At 36.1% G+C, this 23,988-nt stretch overlaps 2 protein-coding genes across 11 annotated transcripts in view; one reads left to right on the top strand and one right to left on the bottom strand.

Moving 5' to 3' along the window:
- Positions 1-975, bottom strand: part of nckap1 (NCK-associated protein 1) — a 51,952-nt gene extending 50,977 nt beyond the window's left edge. For 5 of the 10 annotated variants that reach the window (XM_084121575.1, XM_084121581.1, XM_084121579.1 and 2 more), the window contains exon 1: positions 667-911. In XM_084121575.1, the coding sequence (XP_083977701.1) occupies positions 667-774 (108 nt within the window). In that variant the 5' untranslated portion in view covers positions 775-911. Of the gene's footprint in view, positions 1-666 lie in introns of all 10 variants that reach the window. The other 5 variants (XM_084121576.1, XM_084121584.1, XM_084121583.1 and 2 more) reach the window with 5 other exon arrangements.
- Positions 976-2,685: 1,710 nt separating this feature from the next.
- Positions 2,686-4,796, top strand: dusp19a (dual specificity phosphatase 19a; the record flags this gene model as incomplete). The annotated part of the gene is made up of 4 exons (XM_084122920.1): positions 2,686-2,908; positions 3,461-3,507; positions 3,632-3,784; positions 4,578-4,796. The coding sequence occupies 4 exons, from the start codon at positions 2,686-2,688 to the stop codon at positions 4,794-4,796; spliced, it is 642 nt and encodes a 213-aa protein (XP_083979046.1).
- Between the last annotated feature and the right edge of the window lie 19,192 nt (positions 4,797-23,988).

Raw genomic sequence — 23,988 nt, 5'->3', positions numbered from 1 at the left:
TGACAGATGAACAACTGAAAGGGCTTGGATGAGATCATTTCAACACACCCACTGAGATATCAAACTGGAAGATTCAAATTGACCAGGACTGCCAAGCTGCTACCAACTACCCACAATTAGATCTTTGTAGAAACTACAGCTTTCAGGGCTGTGATGCCAGGATTGGATTATCCTCTTCTATAGATGGGTCATTATCAGTGCTTTAAAAGCTGGGTCACGATGAGGTTCTAGTCTGGACACACAATGTTCACAGGCCCTCTCAATCACAGCTTTGTGCCGTTAACCCTGAGACTGAGTATACAGTGCCAGTATATAGATATGCTAGCATGATATCTGCTTTAAGATCGTAGGGGGTGTAACGTTAAAACTAGGACATTAGCCACCCTCATCCTAATCTCAACATTATAATCATCGTTATTTTTTATAGGTTAGATCGACCCCCTAGAAATTCACTAACCTGTACTAAATCTCAATCAAATGAGACATTAATGCACTATACAACGTAAACATTGATTTATGGCTGTGTCGCGCGCATACACACGCACACACTCACTCACTCAATCAGGGCCTGGCCACATCAACCCCGTGTGTGTGTATGTGGTTGTGTATTTGTATGGGTTTACTGCAGTCCTCTGCTACACACATGCATGAAGCGCTTATTCTCACCTTCTTTATGTTGTAGATGCGCGTGAGCATCCCGATGCCGCGGTCGTTGAGGATCGTCAGTTTCTCCGCCAGCTTCTGCTGGCTCGGCTGCAGCGCGCTCCGAGACATGGCTCAAACGACCGTTAAAACGAGCTAAATCTCAACCGAACGGATTCCTCTTGTAGTGTTAAAGGGTAAAGTGCCAAAACGAGTTGGTTTTTAGTGTTAAAATTCGCCCATATTACGGGCTTCAGGCGCGTCGTCGGGATGTATTTTTTTTCTAGGTGTTGCCCTGACGGCCAGAACGAGGCTGCTTCCGGCAACGTCACTGCGTCACGTGACCGGAGCACTCCGCAGGACCGCCGCCCCCATCATGCTGATGATAGTTGTTGCAAAAATGTTTTTGTCTGAATTATTTTCTGTGGGTTTTTATAGTTTTAAGCTTAAAATGTATTTGATACATTTATACACATGCAAATACAAGCAGTTTTCCAATATTTAAAAAACAAAAAAAACAAAAACAAACATAATTTAATGCATCATACATTTTTTAGATAATAAACCAAGATAAAATACCCCCCCCACCCCCCCCCCCACCCCCAAATGATGATGATTTGTGCAAATCATCTGAAGCCATAAATATTATATATACTTATATATATACTTTTTATGAAAGTGTAATCTACTAAATGCAATTACAAATAATTGAATACCCTTTAATATGCATAGTCTCTGCATAATTTGTTCTTGTAGCATATAGCCTAATTTTGTAGTGTCCGTTTTACCTGGGGCAGGTTTTGGTTTTTAGGCCAATTAGAAACAATTATGCTATCACTCTCAATTTTCATTATATAGCCTATGCATGTTTATTAAAATGTATTAAAATCATCATGACTTCACCATCATTGCCCTGTATCGACAAACCTGACAAAGGCGAAATTCAAAATGTTTTTTTTTTCTTCTTTTTTTTCCTTTTTTTCTATTAAAAACAATGAAGCATTACTAGAGCCCAAGCGAAGAGTTGTGATTGTAATTTGGGCCTAATGGGTGGAGCTAGAATATCCAACCACACCCTAACCCTACCCACAACTCTATCCCTCCACTCCCATAGAGCTCCAGAGAGGAGGAGCTGGACTAATCCCACCCCATTGGAGAGAGGAGGAGCTGGTCGTCATTTGACTCTGCACTGCAGTCTGCAGTGAGTAGCCTACCACTTGATTTTGATCAATACGCGCTCCGAACCAATGATTCGAAACAAATTATTCACAAAGGTTTCGAAGCTTCATGAAGCAGTGATTTGATAGCGCCCGCATCAATCTGCCATTCATTCATTCATTAGCCTAATTTATTCATTTGTATTAAAAAAATATATAGCCTACTTTTTTTTAAATTATTTTTTTACATAGGTAGCCTAGGCCTATAGCTTCAATAGCGTTTTCAAACCAGTTTTCACTGAACAAAAAAAGTAGATTGTTTGTACAGTAATTTGCTACAGCTACATGAATGGCTACATCATGGGTTATTGACAAATTGGGTGGTTATTGACAAAACACACGTCGGGCGGTTATTCACAAATATATGGCAAAAATCGTATAGCCTATATAAAATAATAATAATAAAAATAATAATAAATAATAATAATTATTAGATAGCCTATTAATTGCAGTGTCTGCGCCAAAGACGTTCGCGCGAGACGAACGCAAACCGACTGCACCCAGAAAATTGATTATTAAATTATTTTATAAAGTTGCCTGCCCTGAAAATACGTGAATCATTTGCGCATTGGGAACAGGTTCACTAATGCAGGCAAACATATGCAGTTATATTTCTCTCCTTTAGGTGTCACTGTTGTTTTGATCTTCCCCAGGTAATTATGCTGAGGTGCGCTAATGAATCTTCTCAGTTTTCAGGTAGTATCAAGGTCACAGAAATTTAGACGGGCATTCATTTACTAGGAAGGGAGCAAAGCACAGTCTCACAGCACAAACTAAGATTAGGAGCCTTTACATTTCTGCTTGGGACATCCTCGCCGCAAATGTGATGCAGTCGCTTGCACAAGAAATAAAATCCTTCTCCAAAACTAAATTGCGAAAACAATGCACCAGAGTAACAACTTTGAGCGGCAGGAGGATTATTGAGACATGGAGAGGTTCCACTGTACAGGTGGTTGAGGAAACAGCACAGCCTGAAACTGCATGTGGATATGTTCAGGATAATAACTGGGATCTTCAGGTTGGATATATTAAACCATATATGTTGCTTGGTGAGTAGGCTAGTTGATCTTCTCATGTGACACTGTAACAAAAATACGTAAAACCTCACGTGATGGCCTGTTTTAGTCATTATAAAATGTTATGTATAGAATTATATGATTAAAAACTTTGTATTGTATCATTTTAATGTTGTACATTGTGTACATAATGAATGCATTAAATGTAAATTATATTTCAGGGCTCAGGCTATATATAAAGTAAAATGATAAAAGCCTATAAATGATACAAATTATTCTAATAATGTAATATATTCTAGATTTTTAGGTTACACTTTATTTTAAGGTGTCATTGTTACAGTGTAATAATATATTTAAGTACTGAGTAATATTAATTAACAACATGTAGGCTACTTACTATAGGTTTAGGATAGGATTAGGGATTGGTTGAGGGTTAGTTGCATGTAATTATGCATAATTTACTGTTATTACTATGGTAAATACATGTAACATATGTAACAAAGGACACTTATAAGGACTAAAGTATTAGCAATTTTGATATATCCTAATAGTAATGAATGATTTTTAATTATGTTTATTTCATAGGGTCACAAGATGCCGCTCATGACTTTGGTACTTTGAGGAAATATAAGGTAATGTGCTTGACTGATTTCTTATTTACTTGAGTTTATTATTATTATTATTATTATAGCATTTTATTATAATTTATAATGTAACTTTTCTTGATGACGTATAATGTGTTTCCATTGATTTCAGGTCACACATATATTAAATGTTGCGTATGGTGTGGAAAATGCCTTCCCTGACTTGTTCATCTATAAGACACTGAGCATAATGGATCTGCCTGACACTAATATCATATCATATATCAAGGAGTGTGCACAGTTTATAGACCAGGCTAAAGCTGAGGTAACATTTGCCTTTTGTTTCTTTGCATAGTCATAATTATATACACATAAAAAATATACATTTGGTTAATATTTTGGGATTTCCAAGAATGATTTTGCACAAAATCATTAGTTTTTGCTCAAATCCTTGCATTTTGCATAATGTAACACCAATGTATGGAGGTCTGGCAGCATTAAAATATGGATATTTCATTCTCTCGGTGTAATTTCCTGAGTGTTGGGCTTTAGCGCCTGGCCTATGTGATACTGCATCGGTCATCCAATGGCTAACTCTCTTATTCTAGGTGACCATGCGGAGTGCTGAATAATGGATGCTGAGTTTTCACAATGCATTATTCATCAAGTTGTAGAAAGATCATATCACTAACGGGCCATTGTTTGTCATACAACCTCTTTACTAAATAGTGTCGCCAGTCACCCTTAACCTGACACTGCCTCATGATTCAAATTCACTAAGGTTTATGATTACAATGGCTGCTGGAAATAAGTTTCCATTCCTTTGTAAAATGAGCGTAGCACCTCCCGCCACCTAATTTACTATGTCGTCTATGATGCGAAGGGAAACAACGGCTCAGTTAATCAATTGATGTTCTTCTCAACTCGACGGAATGTGGTTCTCTCACCCGTAACTTGCAATTTTGTAATTCCTTGCAATTAGCATAGGATTAATTACATGCTTTATAATGGAGTATGTAATGATGTGAAATTAAATGCCTCCATAGAGGGATTCTAGTAGCTTCTGGAAACCATTTATTTTCATTCTGTTTGACTGAACAGTTGTTTTCTCTCTCCAGAAAGGAGTTGTACTTGTCCACTGCAATTCCGGAGTTTCACGTTCTGTCTCAGTTGTCATTGGATATCTGATGTTGAAGGAAAATCAGGCATTTGGTGACACGTTTGCACTGGTGAAATCTGCTCGACCGGCCTCTTGTCCAAATCCAGGTTTCATGGAACAGCTGAAAAACTTCAGACCACAAGACGCTACACAAGCAAATGGTTTGGGTCATGACTGAACATTATACTATGGCTGCATCCACTCAATGTTAAAGGGATAATTCACCTCATAATTAAAATTCTGCCCTCATTTTCTCATCCTCACATCTTTTTTTAAGCTTTAGGACTTTCTTGGTCCCACTTTATATTAGGTGTCTTTAACTACTATGTACTAACATTAGATACAATGCACTTATTAAGTGCATACATGTTTTTACATTGTACTTGCATTTTATAAATACCTGCATGTAATTACATCAACAATTACAATGTTGACCCTTCCTCTACCTCAAACTCACCCATACCACCAAACCTGTCCCTTACCTTACCCCAATCGTTTTTGCAATACAACATAAACACAATAGGTAGATTGGAATTATTTTTTTGATGTAAGTATAATAGTAGTTAAAGACACCTAATATAAAGTGTGACCACTTTCTTTATTCTGTAGAACATGAATGGTGATATAGAAATGTCTAAGCTGCTCTTTTCCTCAAAGTGAATAGGGCCCATGGCTGTCAAGTAAGATTTTCAAGGCAAGTTTGGTAAATAACTTAAATTTCAGTCTGTTCCTCACACAAAGCTTAGAATATAGCACATGAGTAATATGCACTACTTCTGTGGAGTTTTTTGTTGTTGTCTTTTTTGTTAAAAAGTAATATATGATATGAGGGTGAGTAAATATAGGCAGAATATTGATTTTTGGGTGAACTGCTCTTTTAAAGCCACCAGTGCTTCCATTGCAGTCTCATATATGACTTTGATTTAACACTTTGGAATTGTCTTATTAGGTGCTAAACCAGCTAACAGGGAACATTCTCAGAGTGTTCTGGCAAGGTTCTCTCAAAGTTATGAACAAATGTTCTTCCAGTAACATTAATAGAACATTCATTCAAAGTTATCTGTTCTTTAATAATGTTCTTAAAATGTTAGCATGAAAACATCTATAAATCATTCATGAAACACTTTTTTTTTTTTTCTAAAATGTTAGTTGGACATTCGTCTAACATTTTTAACTGTTACTACTTGTTTCAGAATGTTCAGAGAACATTCAATATTAACAATCCCATAATGTTTGCAAAATGGAATGTTCCATTAATGTTCGCATAATCAAGTTTTTTTTTTTTTTTTGACATTTCGAATGTTCAGAGAACAGTCGGAAATAATGTTGTCATAACTTTATGGGAACATTAGCAATACATTCTTAGAACATTTTATTGTTAGCTGGGAATATGACTAAATGGACAAGTGAGTACAGCCATATAGGCATTGCAACAACACACTGTAAAAAATGGCCTGGTCATTTTCTGTCAGGACATTATCTATTCATTTTACTGACATTTCTGTTAACCCCAAAACACAATGCAATGCATAATTCAACATACAGGTAAAACACCTGTAAAAAAATATTTTTTTACAACAGTAAAAAAAAACAAAAAACAGTATATATACATTGTGTCCTATTACAAACAGTTTTTAGAGTTCATCATTGGCTTTTAGGTCATGAGTTGGAATTTGAATTAAATGACAGGAAGAGGAATTTACTAAACTGCAGTACAAAGAAATTCACTACAATAACAGATGAGATTGCATTAGTTCCCATTTCCAATACACTGTATTATTTGTAATTCTGTAAATTCAGTTACAGTTCAATTTCAGGATTTCACATTTAAAGGCCATTCACACCCATACACTCATTTTAGTAGCTTCTATGGGGTATACATTTCTTATCATAATAAATCAGCAAAACATTGTATCATTTCAGATGCAGTTATCACCCTGTTCCGCTAAATTCATCAGGCGTTTAGAATCTGATAGTGACATCTTGTGGTCACAACTCACATTTAGCCTTTTCATCTGTTTAGTAAAATGGTTAGATCCAATTCAGTTAAAAAAAATATAATAAAGAATAACATTCTGCTCTTAAACCAGCTTCTTATACTCATTAACTTGGTCTTTGATAGTAACACTAGGCATTTTGTCATCATTTAACTTCCTTGGTTTGCGTCTGGGATGTTAAGCTATATTTGTGCAATAAAGTAACTTAAATATCAACCAGAAGAAAGGGACTAGTTGAAGAAGTATTCCTGTTACAACAAATATAAGTTTAGTTTTCTTTTGTAATTTTGTAATTTTCATTAGGCCTATATATTTTGATGTTTTTGTCCATAGATTGCATAGTAATATAGTTTGTTGTTTTTTTATCTTAAAATACTTGTTTAAACCTGTTGTGATTTTCTGACGATAGTAATTTGTCATCGTATATATATTTTTTATTAGAACTTCTTGGATTTTGTGGTGTAGACCGAGCCTGTTTTTGACGTTAAAGTATGAATGTGTGGAATGGATTATACTGAATAAAATATGTATATTAAGATACTTTACATGTCTGTATATATATATATATATTTTTTTTTATACAAACTATGTTTTTGTCAGTGCCTTTAACTAGATTTAAATTTCAGTCAAATTAAATGTAATTCAATCTATAAACTACACTGGCCTCATAAACATAACATATTGAATGGAAAATGTTTGGAATTGCATATTAACTTATCAAAGGTAAGTGTTATTTAGATATTTGCAAAACAATGTAAATAGATAAAGAGACTAACTTGCTTCAAAATATTGTTTGAAACGGTGTTGTTTATAAAAGGTCTCCACTCAGAACTGGCCGGGTTGTAGCGCCCTCTGTGTTAGTGATAGAAATACATATTGGCAGGGCGAGGGCGTGCATGCTGCCTACATGAGAATATTACGAGTGAACTGAGATGACTTATCTCGAAAACATAGGGAAACTCTCTGTGCAGTTGTCGTCACTTCAGCTCTATCTCCTATGTTGTTGATAAACTCGGGGATTTGCTTTTCCACATGGGCACTTTCTCATCCAAGCTCTCCAGGAGAAACATTGTGACCGTGAAGCCCAAAGAGTCCGATGACGGCAGAGCGAACCGGGACCCGAGCAAGAGCCAGACTCGGGTCATTAAAAATTCAGTTCAGAAGGTCAGCCGGGAAGTTCAGAGGGAGTCTGTCATCACTGAGGGAGGCAAGTGATGAGAGTTTCATTGCTGTTTTCAACTCTGTCCGTGCTGAGGAAAAGTTCGACATGGTCCAATGACGGTTTTGTTTGTTAACTTTAAATTTGGGTAAAATGATGTCAGGCATTTGGTTACAGCTTAATTTTTAGTGACAGTTATATCAAAGCTATGTTTTTATATCAGACAATAATTAATTCACAATTAATTACAGGGGATTTGTCACTTATGAGGTGCGAATTAAGGTTTGAATTCCCTCAAGGGAGGTCTAAAACATCGACAAAATATCATAAGTAGTAATAATTCATATTGTTATTATAGATGTACACAACACAAAAATATAACAGAAATCATTAGTGTTAGTTTACTAAGAAACATTAAGTCACCATGAAGTCAAATTTGACAATTCCTATTTTTTTTATGGAATATTGCAGTAGCCTATTTATTATAAATTATTTATTCATGAGCATGTGCCACGTGCCCTCATAATCTTTTATCATAATAACTTTACCAACTCTACTCTGATGATGTGTTTACTGGCTCTAGGGCGGGACAACCTGTCACGCACATGAGATCAACCAATAGCAAACCACAACCGTCCAACAATCCAATCGATTCCCAATGGACAAAATCAAGTCCCGTCCTGTTTTTTTTTTTTTCCTGTTCAAGAAGCTGGCAGCATCCAAAATCGCATACTCTCTTGAGTAGGTACTTATTTTGAATAAGTAGGCCTACTTACTTACACAACCGCTAAAAAAGTACGTTCTATATAGTAGCCTACGAGTGTGTGTAATCCAGACATACTACATTCAGTTGTGTCAGTTAGGTTGCTTTACTGTCATTAACAAATCCTCTCCCTTGGGATTGTGAAGTTTCCATTTTATGCACACTTCAGAATCTCGCCTGAAGAAGTAGGTCATCTGGGTAGCCTACTTTTTGCCTTCTTTTTTATGAGTTGACATACTTCTTTTGTCACGAAATGTTTTTCGCCTACTATATAGTAGGGAAGTATGCGATTGCGGTTGCAGCCGTTGTTACAATCAGATATAAGTCACAATAGGGAAGAAAACACTATCACAACTTCTGTTTCATGTCGACTTTAAAACCTCATATTGAGTTAGCTAACTGACAGGAAAATTACTTACAGGAATTCCTTTTAAAAGTTGACCCCTCTGAAATTCATTGAATAAGCATCATGTGTAATATTTTGCCAGATATGAGGTCTTTCCTTTAGACCTCATCTATCACCAGGGATTTCTTCAGAAAAATCCGAATTCAATATTTACAATGTTATCTGATCCAAGCACATTTTTAGACAATATTACCAAAATAGTAAAATTGGAAGACATACAGAGACAATTGTTTTGGTGGAAATTTATGGCAGAATTTGTCATAGTTTTGCATGCATTCTCAAAATGACCTGTTGGCTTGGGAATCAATATTAGTTCAGTTTCAAATTAGCCTTTAAAAGGTACAGTTGGTCAATTTATTAGAAAATGTAAAAATGGTTGATATAAGATTTTATAGACTAGTGTTACAGCAGAGATACATTTTTGACCAATTTATTGGTCTTGTTCATCAAGTTAATTTTATTTATAATGTGTACAGTACATGTACTCAAACTTCATGTTGAACAGGTTTCATATATAACATGTGATGTGGCCACATGGGCCACTCATGCAAAACACTAGGTGAGCAATATGAATATTAATGCACTTCCAAGAATGACATGACATGGCCAGTATTTCACTGCTGTCTTTGTCATGGCAACCCCTGTACAGTATTAAACAGAGTGTCATCGGAGGTCTTGTTTCTTTAGAGAATGCATTATAATGATTTGAATCTTACTATTTTATTTCAAGCCTCTTGGACGTAAAGGGGTTGAGTGGGCAGAACAAAGCCGGTGGAATTCATTACGAGGCCTCTCTGCCGCGTCGATTGGGATGCTGCGATTGGGGGCTAATTTGCTCGCCGTTGTTTTGGTTGCCAACCGTGCTGGATGGCTGTGAGGAAAGCAATTAAAGATTTTGTCTTATGGCCAAATGAAGAGCAATTAAGAGGAATGAATTCAGCCTCTTTATTTCACAATCACACTGAAGAGCTGTTGGTGGTTAGATTAGCATAAGTGCTGGCAGCGTTCTTTGTTCCCAGTGTTTTTTTGACCCCTAGTAACTTGCACACAAATCTACTGTTATCCATAAAAGTGGAGCTCACAAAAAGTATTTTCAATACTTCAATATTTTCAATATTGCACATTTTAGGGGCTATATGTAGAATTCAGAAACCCTTGTTATTAGCGACACCAGTGGCTATTAAGTGAACTGCAGCCAGCAACTTACTGCTTGTTCTCGCACTCGTGCACACATAACGTACAAGAGACTGAACGTGATTTAATGCATCGATATACTCACGGCAAATGTATTTCTCGTTTTTTGCTTAGAAGTAAAAAGAAGTTGGAAATACCTTTTCAGCGATATACTGTTACCAAACATCCAGACGCCGTCCGTCCACTCTGCTGAAAGTGACGTATAGAAGAATACGTACATATGTGCTACGCGCTTTCCTCTCAATAACAAAATAAACACACAACAAAAAAGACAGCGGTGAGAAAGCAGCAGTTAAGAAATCATCACCAACTCTTCACCAGAGTATATTTGAGACTACGGACTATATAGATCTGGTTATGTAAAGCTGCGTTCACACTACAAGCGACTTTGTCGCTGCATGTCGCCAGTGGCTGGCGGTGAGGTCGCTAGTGGGCGTTCCCACTACTGGTTGCCTAGTAATGTTTGTGAGTGACAGGGTGTTACTCCATGTTGTAGACAACAAATCTGTTTTCTTGCCGCTACAAGCTAATATTTTGGAAGGAAAAGTCTAAATATAAATGGAATCAGTACATAAAATGCATAATATTAAAGATGAATGAGAAACAGCGAGTGCTCTTTGCTACCGCGGCTATTTAACTGCAGCAAATGGGCAAGTACTGGTCTTTCTGAGTTCACGAAAGCATTCAGGCTCAGAGTCAGCACGGCGAGTACCACTGTATGTACACGGAGACATATCATAAATTATTGGACAGTTTCTGACTGCTAAAATAAACTTCTAATTCATCTTGCCTCGGTCGGACTCGGCACTGAAGAGTGACGGATCACGTGTGCTCCACTGACTTCACTCCTATTGGTTGTCGCTCCCGAAAGTCGCTCTTCATTTGCATAAAGTTGAACAGATCTCAACTTTGTCGCGTCGCTGGACACGCCCCATCCAGTCGCCAACGGTCACTGTCGCTTGTGTCGCCGGAAATCGCCAGCTCTCCATTGAAATGAATGGTATCGTGTCGCTTTGTTGCTTGTAGTGTGAACGCAGCTTAAGACTATAGTTTGAATTAATCCCTTTTCTTTGCATGACACATAAAGTAGACTTTATACAACATAACACTTTCGGCATTATCCTAAACATTGTATAAGCATTCATTTCATGTGTCTTTGAACGGAAGAGAGGCTCTCGGGAGCGCACGTAAACATCACATCCTTTTGATTTTTTTCTGGCAGAAATGTCCGGAGTCCTTCACTTAAAAATCAGTCTACAGGCTTTCATAGACAACCTAGGAAGTTGGAGAAGGTCTCGTTTTTCATGTTTTTTTACAAGCTGTTCACACATTGGCAACAAAAAAGCGATTAATACATTAAAATTCTTACATATAGCCCCTTAACTTGGGCGGCAGAGGCTCAGTGGTTCATGTAGGTTGTCTACAAACCGGAAGGTTGGTGGTTCAATCCCTGGTTCCACCTGACCAAGTGTCGGGGTTGTCCATGAGATAGACAGCTGCTCCTGACGAGCTGGATGGCACCTTGCATGGCTGACACCGCCGTCGGTGTATGAATGAGTGAGTGAATGGGTGAATGTGAGGCTATGTAAAGCGCTTTGGTGGCCATAGGTCTGCGAAAGCGCTATATAAATGCAGTCCATTTACCATTAACTATATCTTTAATTTATGATCTGCAGAGCATTTATCTCAGGTCATATGGCGCCACCAGCCAAAACAAGTTTTCCCTCTGCAACTGCGTAAGAAGAACTGAGGTTAAGTTACGCCAGTGGTTGTGTTAATTGGGGTAGTGATCTATATTTTAAAGCCCATAATTAAGTCTTTGAGTTCCCGTAGTAATGACTCGCCCTTGCCTTGTCAAATGTGTCTGAAGACGAGTGTTCCTATGTAATGAAGAAGGTTTCCAAATGCCTTCCGTCCATTTGAGACTCAGGCTTGCTGTTGCATATCAGTTCTAGATTTAATACTCTGTCGCTGGACCAGCCGAAGAAACTTCCTGTGACGTGCTTGCACTGTCAACCTGGGAGAATAGGAGTGTTGATTTAGTGGAAATGCAAAGACTATTTCCTGTTCAATTCATTGTTGCTGATAATTAGATGACCTTGAGCATGGCCAGGGCAGTTTCATTAGACAAATTTACATGTTCATGTCTGATAAACACGCACATTATATTAAAGGGGTCCTATTACGCTTTCCCACTTTTTCAGCTTTAGTTAGTGTGTAATGTTGCTGTTTGAGCATTAAAAAGGTCTGCAAGGTTACAAAGCTCAAAGTTCACCCCAAAGGGAGATATTTTATTCAACATAAGCCCCTTTTCAAGAACTACAACGAATGGCTTGTTTGGACTACAACGTGTTTTTTCTGGATCTTATTAAGTCACAATGGAACTCATTTGAATGATAAAAAGTGTTGTCGCTATGTTAAAAGAGACAGTCTTTTTCCACAACATTTCCAAAAACTCATTTATTTGACCTTCCTAAGGCTGACAAACTTAAAGTGGTTAAAACTTAAACACTGTTCCTGAACATTATAACCCCAACTTTGCACTGCACATTTTATTGAGAACAGCTTGTTTTGTTAGTTCTTGCTTTTTTAAGACTGCTCACTGCTCCTTAGGAAAATTAACCATGGTTTTGTGATCGATTACTGTTTGTATTACCTTAGTTTTTCCACAAATATCACGATTAAATGGTGGATAACATAGTATCTATAATGTATAAGATAATTACAAAAAAACATACCACTCTGAAACGTGCTTGAAAAGTCTGTGATGAAATCCGTTCTTCACAGGTTTGAATTGGTTTGAAATTGATGCAATCCTCAATATTTACACTAGAGAAGAGCTTGCAGTTACGGAGGGGCGGGACATTTCCCAAACACGCGCAATGGGCCAGCTAACCAATCACAGCACATTTCATATTTCGGAAGGATTCGTATCTTCATCGATATCGGCGTATTTGAGCCAGACAGAGAGGTAGAGAGGTGCTGTAATAATGTATAAAATGTGTTTTTTGAAAAATAAAGCATGAAAAAATATTCTAGTACACCCCAAAAACAAAATCAAGACTTTGTGAAAGGGCCCCTTTAAGAAACAAACTGAGCTGTGCAAAGTGACAGATATATTACTGAGAATCATCTACCGCCTCACACCGAGTATAAGTGTATTCACTTGTTATGAAAAAAAGTGTCCTTGCAAAAGAGTGTAATTGTGATTCGCCAGAATCGCCACCATGTTGTTTAGCCTTACAGTGATGCATAAAAGGATGCTAGATTTGTTTATTGTGAGACTTCTCTAGCTTTACATCCTGCTTGAACCTATGTAGGTTTGTAGCAAATTTGCATAATGGTTCCCCATGGTCTTCATTGGCTACACGTGCTCAATGTCTATTCTGACTCACCCTCAATCAGTGCAGTTGTAGTAGAGGCCTGGAAGTGTTTGGTTTGTGTTGTCAACATGTCGAGAAGATGCTGTTTTCTGCACTGCGAAAGCAAATCCACTTTTCATGCTCTTCCAAAGGAGGAGGTCTCGTGCTTGAATTGATGTGGTAAAACCGATGCAATCATTACTGTTCATATTACCGTGTATACAAGTGCAGAGGAAGCCTCCAGAGCTGAAATTCAGATATGGTAATGGGCATTTAGTTTCTGACACACACTGTATGCAGTAGGCCAATCACAACAGACTGGGCCGTCTGACCAATCAGAGCAGAGTAGGCTCACAGAAGAGGGGTTTAGGGTGCGGATCCTTTATCGAACAGTTTCAGACAAGAGGTGCAATATATTTATAGTATGAGAAAATAATTCAAGTGTTTTTTGTCCTAGGATGCATGTATATAAACCTATTGTAGGAGACCTCCAAAAACTAAATTAGGAACCTTTAAAATAGCAAAATGGGACACTTTAAAGGGGTTGTGAGTGAATTATTTGGAATAGCACGCATAAACTATCCAAACAACCTGACAGATATCACTGAAATATGTGTCCTAAGAAATCACAAGGTCTCTACATCTTAACCAACTTTTTGCCTGTCTGCCATTGAGTGCATTCAGATGCTCAGATCCTGGAATGAACCCCTGAAAGGATGTGACCTGCTTCCAGAAATATAAAACATCTACTACAATATAATATAATATAATTTAATATAATATATTATAATAATACACTATGATATAATATTTTTTTTTCAGTCACTAGAAAAAAGGTGTCATACTCCTTTCTTGGTAATTTTGAAATAAAATTCCATTTAAATAATGAATCTATAGCAATTACTTGTTGCCTCTGTTTTCTGTTTAATCTACCGTATAATTATTTACCCATTGCACATAATTACAGTTACTCCCATAGTTTAAAAACAATAGGCCTAGCACTTGAACTACATTTAAATAAAAATCTCATGATGGCATATTTACATTACAAGATGAGATTGTTGTCACTAGAGGGCTCCCTTTACCCATACAATTCCTGAGAGAGTGCAAGAAATAAAAGGCCATCAGTTTAGTGTTTTGAAAAATGCGATGCATCTGAAAAGTATTAGCAGTATAATCAGTAAGGCTTATGTGAAGAGTGATGCTTTGTTTGAAGAATGTTCCCACATAAATGTAAATCTAGGGTAACGATGATGCAGTGCCGAGTCTGCCGACAAACTCAAAGTGTTGGAAATGATTGTTTGAAAAACAGATAATGAATAACAGAAGAAGGAGGATCTAGAAAACCCTGCAATTTTATTTGCATATAAAATGTGTTTACCCAACTTGGACGGACATAACAGCATTGGTTGGCTCAACCAACAATGCAAGATTAGGGTGGGACTACATGTTTGACCATACAATAGGACAGAGATGGCATATCTGAAAACTGGCAAATTTGGCAGATTTGTTGTCACTATAGTGGACGTTTTCAGCCGTTTTGCTAACTTCCAGCACTAATTTACCCATTTATTATACCACTCAAATTGCTTCAATTACATGCCCTATTAACAAAACCCTGCCCTCCAGAGACATGATGCCATGTCAGCAAATCAGAACATGTAAAAGTCAGTGAGCAAGAGAGCATTTCTGATTGTCTTAAAAGGTTAAGTGGTTATTATTAGCCGTTTACAGAGTCTAACGCTGTCACAGAGACATACGCTACATCTTTTAGTCAGTTAGGTGTGCTAAAATAGCGCCTGCAGCGCATCCAATTCAGTGAGCACAATTCACACAGAATGCATATTTTTTGCAAGGTTTTTATAGTCAAAGGGTTAGTTCACCCAAAAATGAAAATACTGTCATTAATTACTCACCCTCAACCCTCATTGGTTCTTGCAGAAGCTGAAACGTGCTGCGTAACACAAGAATGAACCTCATTGGTTCTTATAGAAGCTCAAACATGTTGCGTAACACGAGAATGAACCTCATTGGTTCTCGCACGTCAAGCGCACATGCTTGAGCTTCCGTTTACCACAACTGATGTGTGTGCTGATGAATGAATCATGTTTATATGTGAATAAAAGCCTAAATGAAATCTGTTCATCATAAAAAGCGATCGAGTCTCTTCAGAAAATTTGGACTAAACCGCTAATTCATATGGATTAGTTTTATTATCTCTTTATGAACTTTTTTAAGCGTCAAAGTGGTAGTTGAGTAGACTGTCAATGGAGGGACAGAAAGCTCTTAGATTTCATTAAAAAGATTTTCATTTGTGTTCTGAAGATGAACTAAAGTCATACGGGTTTGGAACGACTTGAGGGTGAGTAATTAATGACAGAATTTTCATTTTTTGGGTGAACAAACCCTTTAACTAAAACTTAAACCCCAAAAATCTTTTGTTACTTGAAATAAAATAAACTTTAAGTTTTTATATTTTTTATAGAAGTTAAAGTTTATTTTATTTCAGCTAGTTGCAAAGGCAAAAAATTTCACCTAGAAAGGTACTAGCATCCACAGAGCACACCATTATTCTGTTTATTATTAGTGTGCATTATTATTTTTGTTGTCTGCTGGTTTATATTCTCCACCTTTTTAAAGCCCTGATGGATTCTGATTGGCTGTCAATGTTTTTATCATTCATCAGCTGGAAAAAATCGTCCTGAAAGTGATTTTGCCAATATCATTCCTCTGTGTTGTTATCGTTATAGTTGTGGTGTGGTGTGGACAGCTTTTCTTTTTTATTTAGAATGATATTTTGAATGATATATTTATCGTCATTGTTACAGTTGTTGTGAACTCTTAAGTGTTTTGGAAACGGAAAGAAATACAGAAATGATTAAATGGCTGAGCTAACCCTATATTTATCTGTCAAGCAACTTACTGGCCACCATGAGAGCAGCTCTAGGCGTTGGGCCAGGTCAGATCCATCCCCCTTTCCTCAGTGTATAGTCTGTCATTGCTCTAAAGATGGGAGTGTGATTGTTACTCACGAATCGTGCTAGATATAGCATTTGACATTTGAGCCTATTAAATCAAGAGAGGAACATCTACTCACCTTGAGATGATCCATGATAATGCATTCATTAAATTGATCTTATTGTTTTTCCTCCCTTTTCCAGACTTTTGTTATATCGTTTTCCTTGAAGGATGTGTGATGTAAGATCAAAGATTTTTTAAAACATAGAAATGGATTAAGGCAAAGGTCCATCAGTCCAACAATAGAAAAATAGACAGACAGGAATGATAGCACAAGGTGAAGCCCAATCAACAGCATAAAGGCTGCCTATCCATATGAGGATGATTTATCCTTTCAGGAAGAGGAAATTGGGCTCATTGTAGCGTGTGTAAATCCGGATTTATTTCCTCAATGAACCGCTGAGGTATAATGAAACACTCTGTGAGTTGATTAATATCTGCCTCCAAATGCCAGGTGTCAATCTCAGATATTCAAAGTAAAAAAAGCATTTTCTTTTGAGTGCAGCACTTGCATGCTGCTTTCACTGTTTAATCACAGGTGTGTAAGCATGATTCATGCCTTTTGTCGCAATAACTCGTGCCAGCATTTAAAAATAGTTATGTAATGGTTATGCAATGCTTAATTTTTATATAATCCAGACACACTTGGTCCAGGCTCGTGCATTTTTTTCTTCTAAAACAATTTGAAACTGTTGTCATATTTCTCTTTCATGATAAATAGGTTTCTGTTTAATATTTCTGTTAAGCTTTCTTGCCAGAGTGGCTTATATGAATGTGCTAATTAGGACTAGTCTATATATTGAATATTTACAATATTAGGGATGTAACAATATATCGTGTCACAATATATCGCAATACAAAAATGCAACAATATGTATTGTGGATAGTGACAATATGTATTGTCTGTATAGATCACCCAAAATGAAAATTACTGTGTGAGAAAAAATGTAAGTTTTCAGAGTTTTAGTGTCAGTTCTACATTAAACTACTATATATAATGTTGAATATAATGTATAATAATGCAATGGGGGAATATTTGTGTGTCCTGATAATGCCAAATGTCTGATGTTACCACTAAAAGTGTCCTACATTATTTTAAATATATCTAGTCAGTGACAGTGAAAGCATATTTGTCTAATATAATTAAGTATTTTCAGCTTCAGAATCATGAATATTGTTATTCTGGTGTCTCTATTGTCCTGTGCTTTGGGTTTCAGCACCAAGTCCAATCCTATTCATTTACACACACAATGAAATAGCAAATTTAACATTTTAATCAACAGTACATTTTTTGTAAACCTTTTACCATATGTCTTGGAGTATCGCATTAATATCGTATCGTGAGTTCAGTATCGCGATATGTATCGAATCGTGACATGAGGGAATCGTTACACCCCTATACAATATACTATAGTATATATTCAAAATACTCTTTGCTGTCAATATGAAATTAAGCAACATGAATATCCAATGATTGCAATGATTTTTATTTGGCCATGAAGTGAAAATTTGTATCATTAGAATAAAATAAGTGGTAATAAACAAATGACAGAAAACAGAAAGGAGAATAGAGTTTCTACATGAATTAATCCAATTAAATATGTTTATTTAGTTTTTTTAAGACAGTCAGTTTGCATGTTTATTTATTTATTATTTATTTATTTTTAGTAAGAGCAAATCAACATCTATCCATCCATCCATTCATCCATCCACCCATCCATTCATCCACCCATCCATCCATTCATCCATCCACCCAACCATTCATCCACCCATCCATCCATGTCCTAATAGTAACCCTGAACATTTTAGCAACTTAGAAACCATTCAAGCATACCTACTGTATGCAACAGCATAGCAACACCTTAGCAACCTCCTTGAAACACTCCAGCAACCACACAAACTAAGCTGGCTGAGCGTTGTCCGTCAGGCCGGATGCATAGATGTCTAGTGCCATGTCTAGTTTGTCACATGACTTTAAGTCAGTGTCATTGAGCAATGAGGCCCATGATTATAATGACAATAGATGAGCTTTCCAATTAGAGCTCTATTTTTGCTCTGGCAGAAGTGAGGTATTACATCCCTAATGTGTCATATTTTATTCAAGACCTATAACTTCTCTGATAGATACTTTCAGCAGAAATGTAGTTTAGCTTCAATTTGAGAGCGGATGCTATTAATCAGACATTTGACAAGGTGTAGTATATTTAGACAATTATATTCCAGTCCTGTTCTATTAACAAAGAGAACCTGGTCTTCATCAATCAAGGGTCCTTTGAGGTCGTCAGTGTTTAACAGCATTTTTGGTCTGAGTCTGTGTCATGTCTTTTTGTGTTTACAGATTACAGTCCTGTTGTGACTGTCCTGTTCCCTGTAGCTTCACTATGTGGTGCTAATGATGGCCATTAACACATGCCACAGCAGCTAGACACACACACACACACACACACACACACACACACACACACGCACACCCACACACGCACACACACACACACACACACACACACACACACACACACACACACACACACACACACACACACACACACATACACACATAAACACAAACACACACACACACACAGTCTCAAACGCACAAAGGCCTACAGAAAGCATGGACAATCTTTAGCTTGGAGATCTGTCTGTTATATAAGAACTTATAAGAATGACCTTTGTATTACTGACAGGGCATTGGACATGACATCTACAGAGAATAGTGTAATCAACTTCTGAGGATGTTTTATAAAGTCTTTGGAAGAACTTTGGCCCTGAGGAAATAGAGTAAAGATGTATTTAGTTATTTTTTTAATAAAGATAACTAGATCTGCACATATTTTCGGAAGAAAATGCGACCACCACATTGATATGTTGCATGATTTAAGAATCATGTTTTTTTTATTGAAATAAAATTTGTTCCCTCGTTTTAGTAAATCGTGGCCATGTTAAACTAATTCGTTCCCTCGTGTTGATCTAACCTAAACAACGGAACGATTATTATTACAACGTGGCCACGATGTAGTAAACAGAGGGAATTTATTATTATATCGAGCACACAATTTACTTAAAACGAGGGAACAAATTAGTAAAATGGGCTGATGTATTTTTAAGTTGAGGGAACAAATTGTTAATTCGTAACCGTGATATAAAAATTGTTTCCCCTGCATGTCATTTGCGGTGCTGAATTGAAAATGATTATTTTCAGGTTTCTACATTATACCTAACATTACTCTATTAGTGGGTAGCAGAAAGATAAACTTCACAGGCAATCCTTTCAAAAATGTTAATATACTTTCTATTTTCTATTTAAAAATGTAATTTATTAATGTGAGGCACATGATCATTCAGAAATCATTCTAATATGCTGATTTACTGGTCAATTATGATAAATTATTATTGGTTCTCAGTTATTAATGGTTCTTATTATTATCAATGTTGAAAAACATACATCAGTCCACGAATTCACCCAGAAATTTTAGTTAAGAAATTTCTCTATAGCATCTGTACTGAATGGAGTCATACTGTGAGTAACAGGCGTGATGTTTCTATCTAATCCACTGAAGTGTAACCATCTGGCCGTAGCAGAGAGACTCACACACCTCAAATCACCCAGGCTGGGAACTGCAGGAAATGAGCTCGCAGTCCGACTGATGGCTGACGTTTCATGAAAAAGTGCATGAACATTTCTGAATTCCTTTCATTCCATCAATGAATTATTGAATGTTCTCTTTCAGAGAATGATAAGGAGCCACTTTTTCTGGAATGTGTACGTCATTTACTTTTATACAGTGTCTTTTTAAGCACAAGCCCCTTATAGATTTCTCTGCTTAGGAGCACATTGGCTGTTGAGCCTTTATTTAGGTTATTTTTTTGGGTTATTTTTTCAGCATTTGGGTAGTTTTTGTGTTACCCAGCTCCTGGGTCAGACATAACAACCCAGACCTCTTCAGGATAGAGCAGTGCAGCTCCATCAAAATTGTGCATATCTTCGGTAAAATACAGGTTTGTGTAACTTTATGATTTTATTAAAAAAGATACAGAATCTAAATACGTATTATGTTAAAATATGTTCTCAGAACTGTACACTGATTGTTTATGGACAGGTTATGGAGCCTGTTGCTACGAGTGAAACGCAGGGCGGTGGTCTGAAGTTAGAAGTTCCCCCGCTGAACATGCACAAGCTCCTGCACGAGATCCAGCGCGCGGTGGAAACGGGACAACAGAGACTGCTCGATTACACTTGAATTACTTCTAAATGTTTAATTTTTACTTCTAATATTTGTTAAACTAGCTTAAATGTTGGCAATATGTATTAAAAATTATATAAAATATACTACACTGTAAAATATGATTGAAACAACCCAATTTGCTGGGTACAATTAACCCAACATGTGTTCTGTCCTATATTTACCCAGCCCTTGGGTTGAAAACAACCCATATTGTGTTGTTTTAACCCAGTGTTTTTTTTATGGGTGTTTTCAGAATATGATTATCCCCATGTGAAGTATCACCTTGCTAGCTGTCATTCTACTGTGTAAAATATATATAACATGATATTATAAAGACAGCATGTTGTTTTAAAATTAAAAAAAAGTGTTTGGCTTTAATAGTCATTGAATTAAAGCTAAAATAAGTGTTTAAAATGTACATATAAACATGAAAAACATTTTATTTAAAATGTTGTAATTGGCCAGTCTTTAGAAAGCAGAATGAAATAGTAATAATAGCAAATTCACACCTCACACTCACACACCTTGCTTTATTACAATATAATTTAATAATAATTATCTTTACATTTTTTTAGCAGCACATGGTTAATTTGTACAGACAGAAATATGCCTGGTGCAGCACTAGGATGTAAAGAGATGTAAAGTTAGTTAAGCAATATTATAAGTTAATATTGACATTACATTTCTTTACATTCTTGCCAGTTAGCTTTAACGTAAATAGTTTGAAAATAGTTTGTCTCTTCAGACAACACACAATAGGTTGTTTCATTCCTGAAAGAAGCGTTTCTGAACAAATCGTTTGAGTCGAGCCCCAGGAAGTGAGTGCTTCTATTGACTTCACTTGTCTCCATTGAATCCAGTGGGGTCGCTGTGTCCAGTTTATATACTGTCTATGGCTGTAGCTCAAGGTATTCATCTATGGTTTGGTTTTGAGGAGAAATAGTTATTTTCTTTGCTACTCATTTAAGCCTTATGTTCTAATTGAGCACATGCTAAATAAGTCTTGAGACAAGTTTCTCTATTGGACTGTTTTATGCTAAGTTCAACCGCTTAATGCGCCTTGGAATTATCAATGAATTATTGACTGAGTTTGTCGTCTTCGAACTGCTTAAACCTGTGGAACTTCCTGTGGATGTTTATTGACTGAAATCATTGTGCCATCATTGGCTTTGAGAAAGCTGGACTTGTGACAAGCTGCGTTGGAAACTCATGTTTTTCTATCATACAAACGATTTAACTGATATGTAAATATGGTTTGTGTTTGCGTGGAGGGTGAATACGTTTGATGTTACTTGTTTGGCACTTAAATATAATCACTGCAAAAACTCAATGGATGGTACCCTACCTCTTTACAATGATTTTGATCTATCTTTTGGAATTCAAGATGGTATGTTCCAATGTGACCTACCAGCATCAGTTGTGGCGTTTTACTGCCATTCACAAATCCTCTCCCATGGCCTCATTGCATGATAAAGTGTCTAAAGTGAAAGGCCGTGTCCGAAATCGCATACTCTATTGAGTAGGTACTTATTTTGAATAATTACTTACTTTGTGTGCTAAAAAGTATGTTCGACAGTATATAGTATGAATGTGTGTAGTATGAATGTAAGCCGTAAAGACTTATTAAAGGAAGAGGAAGATAGAAATAATTTTTATTAGATTATTACTAGTCTCTTTATAAACCAGAGTCAGAATTTTTGGATGCATCTAAAATTAAAAACTACTTTTTAATTTTTTTAACCTCCCCACAATTATGTCAACAAAATAAAGACATTTACCTCAGAAAAAAACTTGTTAGTCACCTAGAAAAATTCTAGAGAGAAGCATTTAGCTAAATACTGTTATTATATCCATATTCATTATATATTTTTTTTACTTCTCTTCAATATTTAATGCAGGCCTATTTACCATTTAAATGTTTATATTTCAAAAAGCTAATTAGAGTAAAAACAGAATTATCTATTTTAAAGTTAGTATTATAACTTTATTATTATAAAAAGTTCCTTGTGTGCAATTTGTGTATACAAATCAGTTCATTTTAACCTTCAATATTATAGAAATGTAGTACCAACGGACTCCCTATATAGTTTACAGCAATAGTTCGATTTTTTTTCCTTGAGAAAATTTGCCATGTACTGTACCTTATATATATACAAATTAATCCATATTGAATCAAATCGCAAGATTGTGAATTGAAATCGAATCGAAGTGAGTCTGTGAACTAGAACTAGAAGTGTATGATTTTGATTAAGCCACTCACTTGGTTCGTTTCCTGAACTAGCTATTTTTTTTTTTAACAAATCGGTTGAATGAATGATTGAATGACACACTCATTAAGATAATCATTTGTTGCTACCCACTGGCATAACAATGTAACCTGCAGGAAGAGTCACTGAAAAAAATGGCCCTTGTTGCTTTTTAATAAATATTTACATTTAATAATAATAATAACAATTTTCCCACAAAGTAATACATTTAATTAGCCTACCATTAGGCTGTTTAAAGTTGCCATTCTATTGACAGAATATGTGGCCACGTGTGTATTTTTAAAATGGCTTTGAACATCAATGTATGGAAGCTTTTTTCCGCCACTGAATAATAAATAAATAATAATAATTGCTTTTTTTCTCAGAATTGCGAGATATGAAGTCAGAATTGTGAGAAATAAAGTCGCAATTGCGAGATATAAAGTCGCGATTCTGAGAATTAAAGTCGCAATTGCGGGATATAAAGTCGCAATTCTGAGAAATAAAGTCGCAATTGCGAGATATAAAGTCGCAATTATGAGAAATAAAGTCGCAATTGGGAGATATAAAGTCAGAATTGCACGATATAAAGTCGCAATTGTGTGTTATAAAGTCAGAATTGTGAGATATAAACTATTCTGAGGTAAAAAAAAAATCTTTTTTTTCCTTAGAATTGGACTTTATATCTCACAATTGTGAGTTTATATCTCACAATTCTGAAAAAAGATGTCAGAATTGCGAGATATAAACTCGCAGTTGTGTGTTATAAAGTCAGAATTGCGTAATATAAAGTCGCAATTGCGAGAAAAAAAGTCTGAATTCTGACTTTATAACACGCAATTCTGACTTTATATCTCGCAATTCTGACTTTATAACACGTAATTGCGACTTTATTTCATGCAATTCTGACTTTATATCTCGCAATTCTGAGAAATAAAGTCAGATTTGCGAGATGTAAACTCGCAATTGTGAGATAAAAAGTCGCAATTATCTTTTAAA

The sequence above is a fragment of the Abramis brama genome, assembly GCF_963993115.1.
Source record: "Abramis brama genome assembly, chromosome: 8".
NCBI lineage: Eukaryota > Metazoa > Chordata > Actinopteri > Cypriniformes > Leuciscidae > Abramis > Abramis brama.
This window is presented reverse-complemented; position numbering and strand designations above follow the sequence as displayed.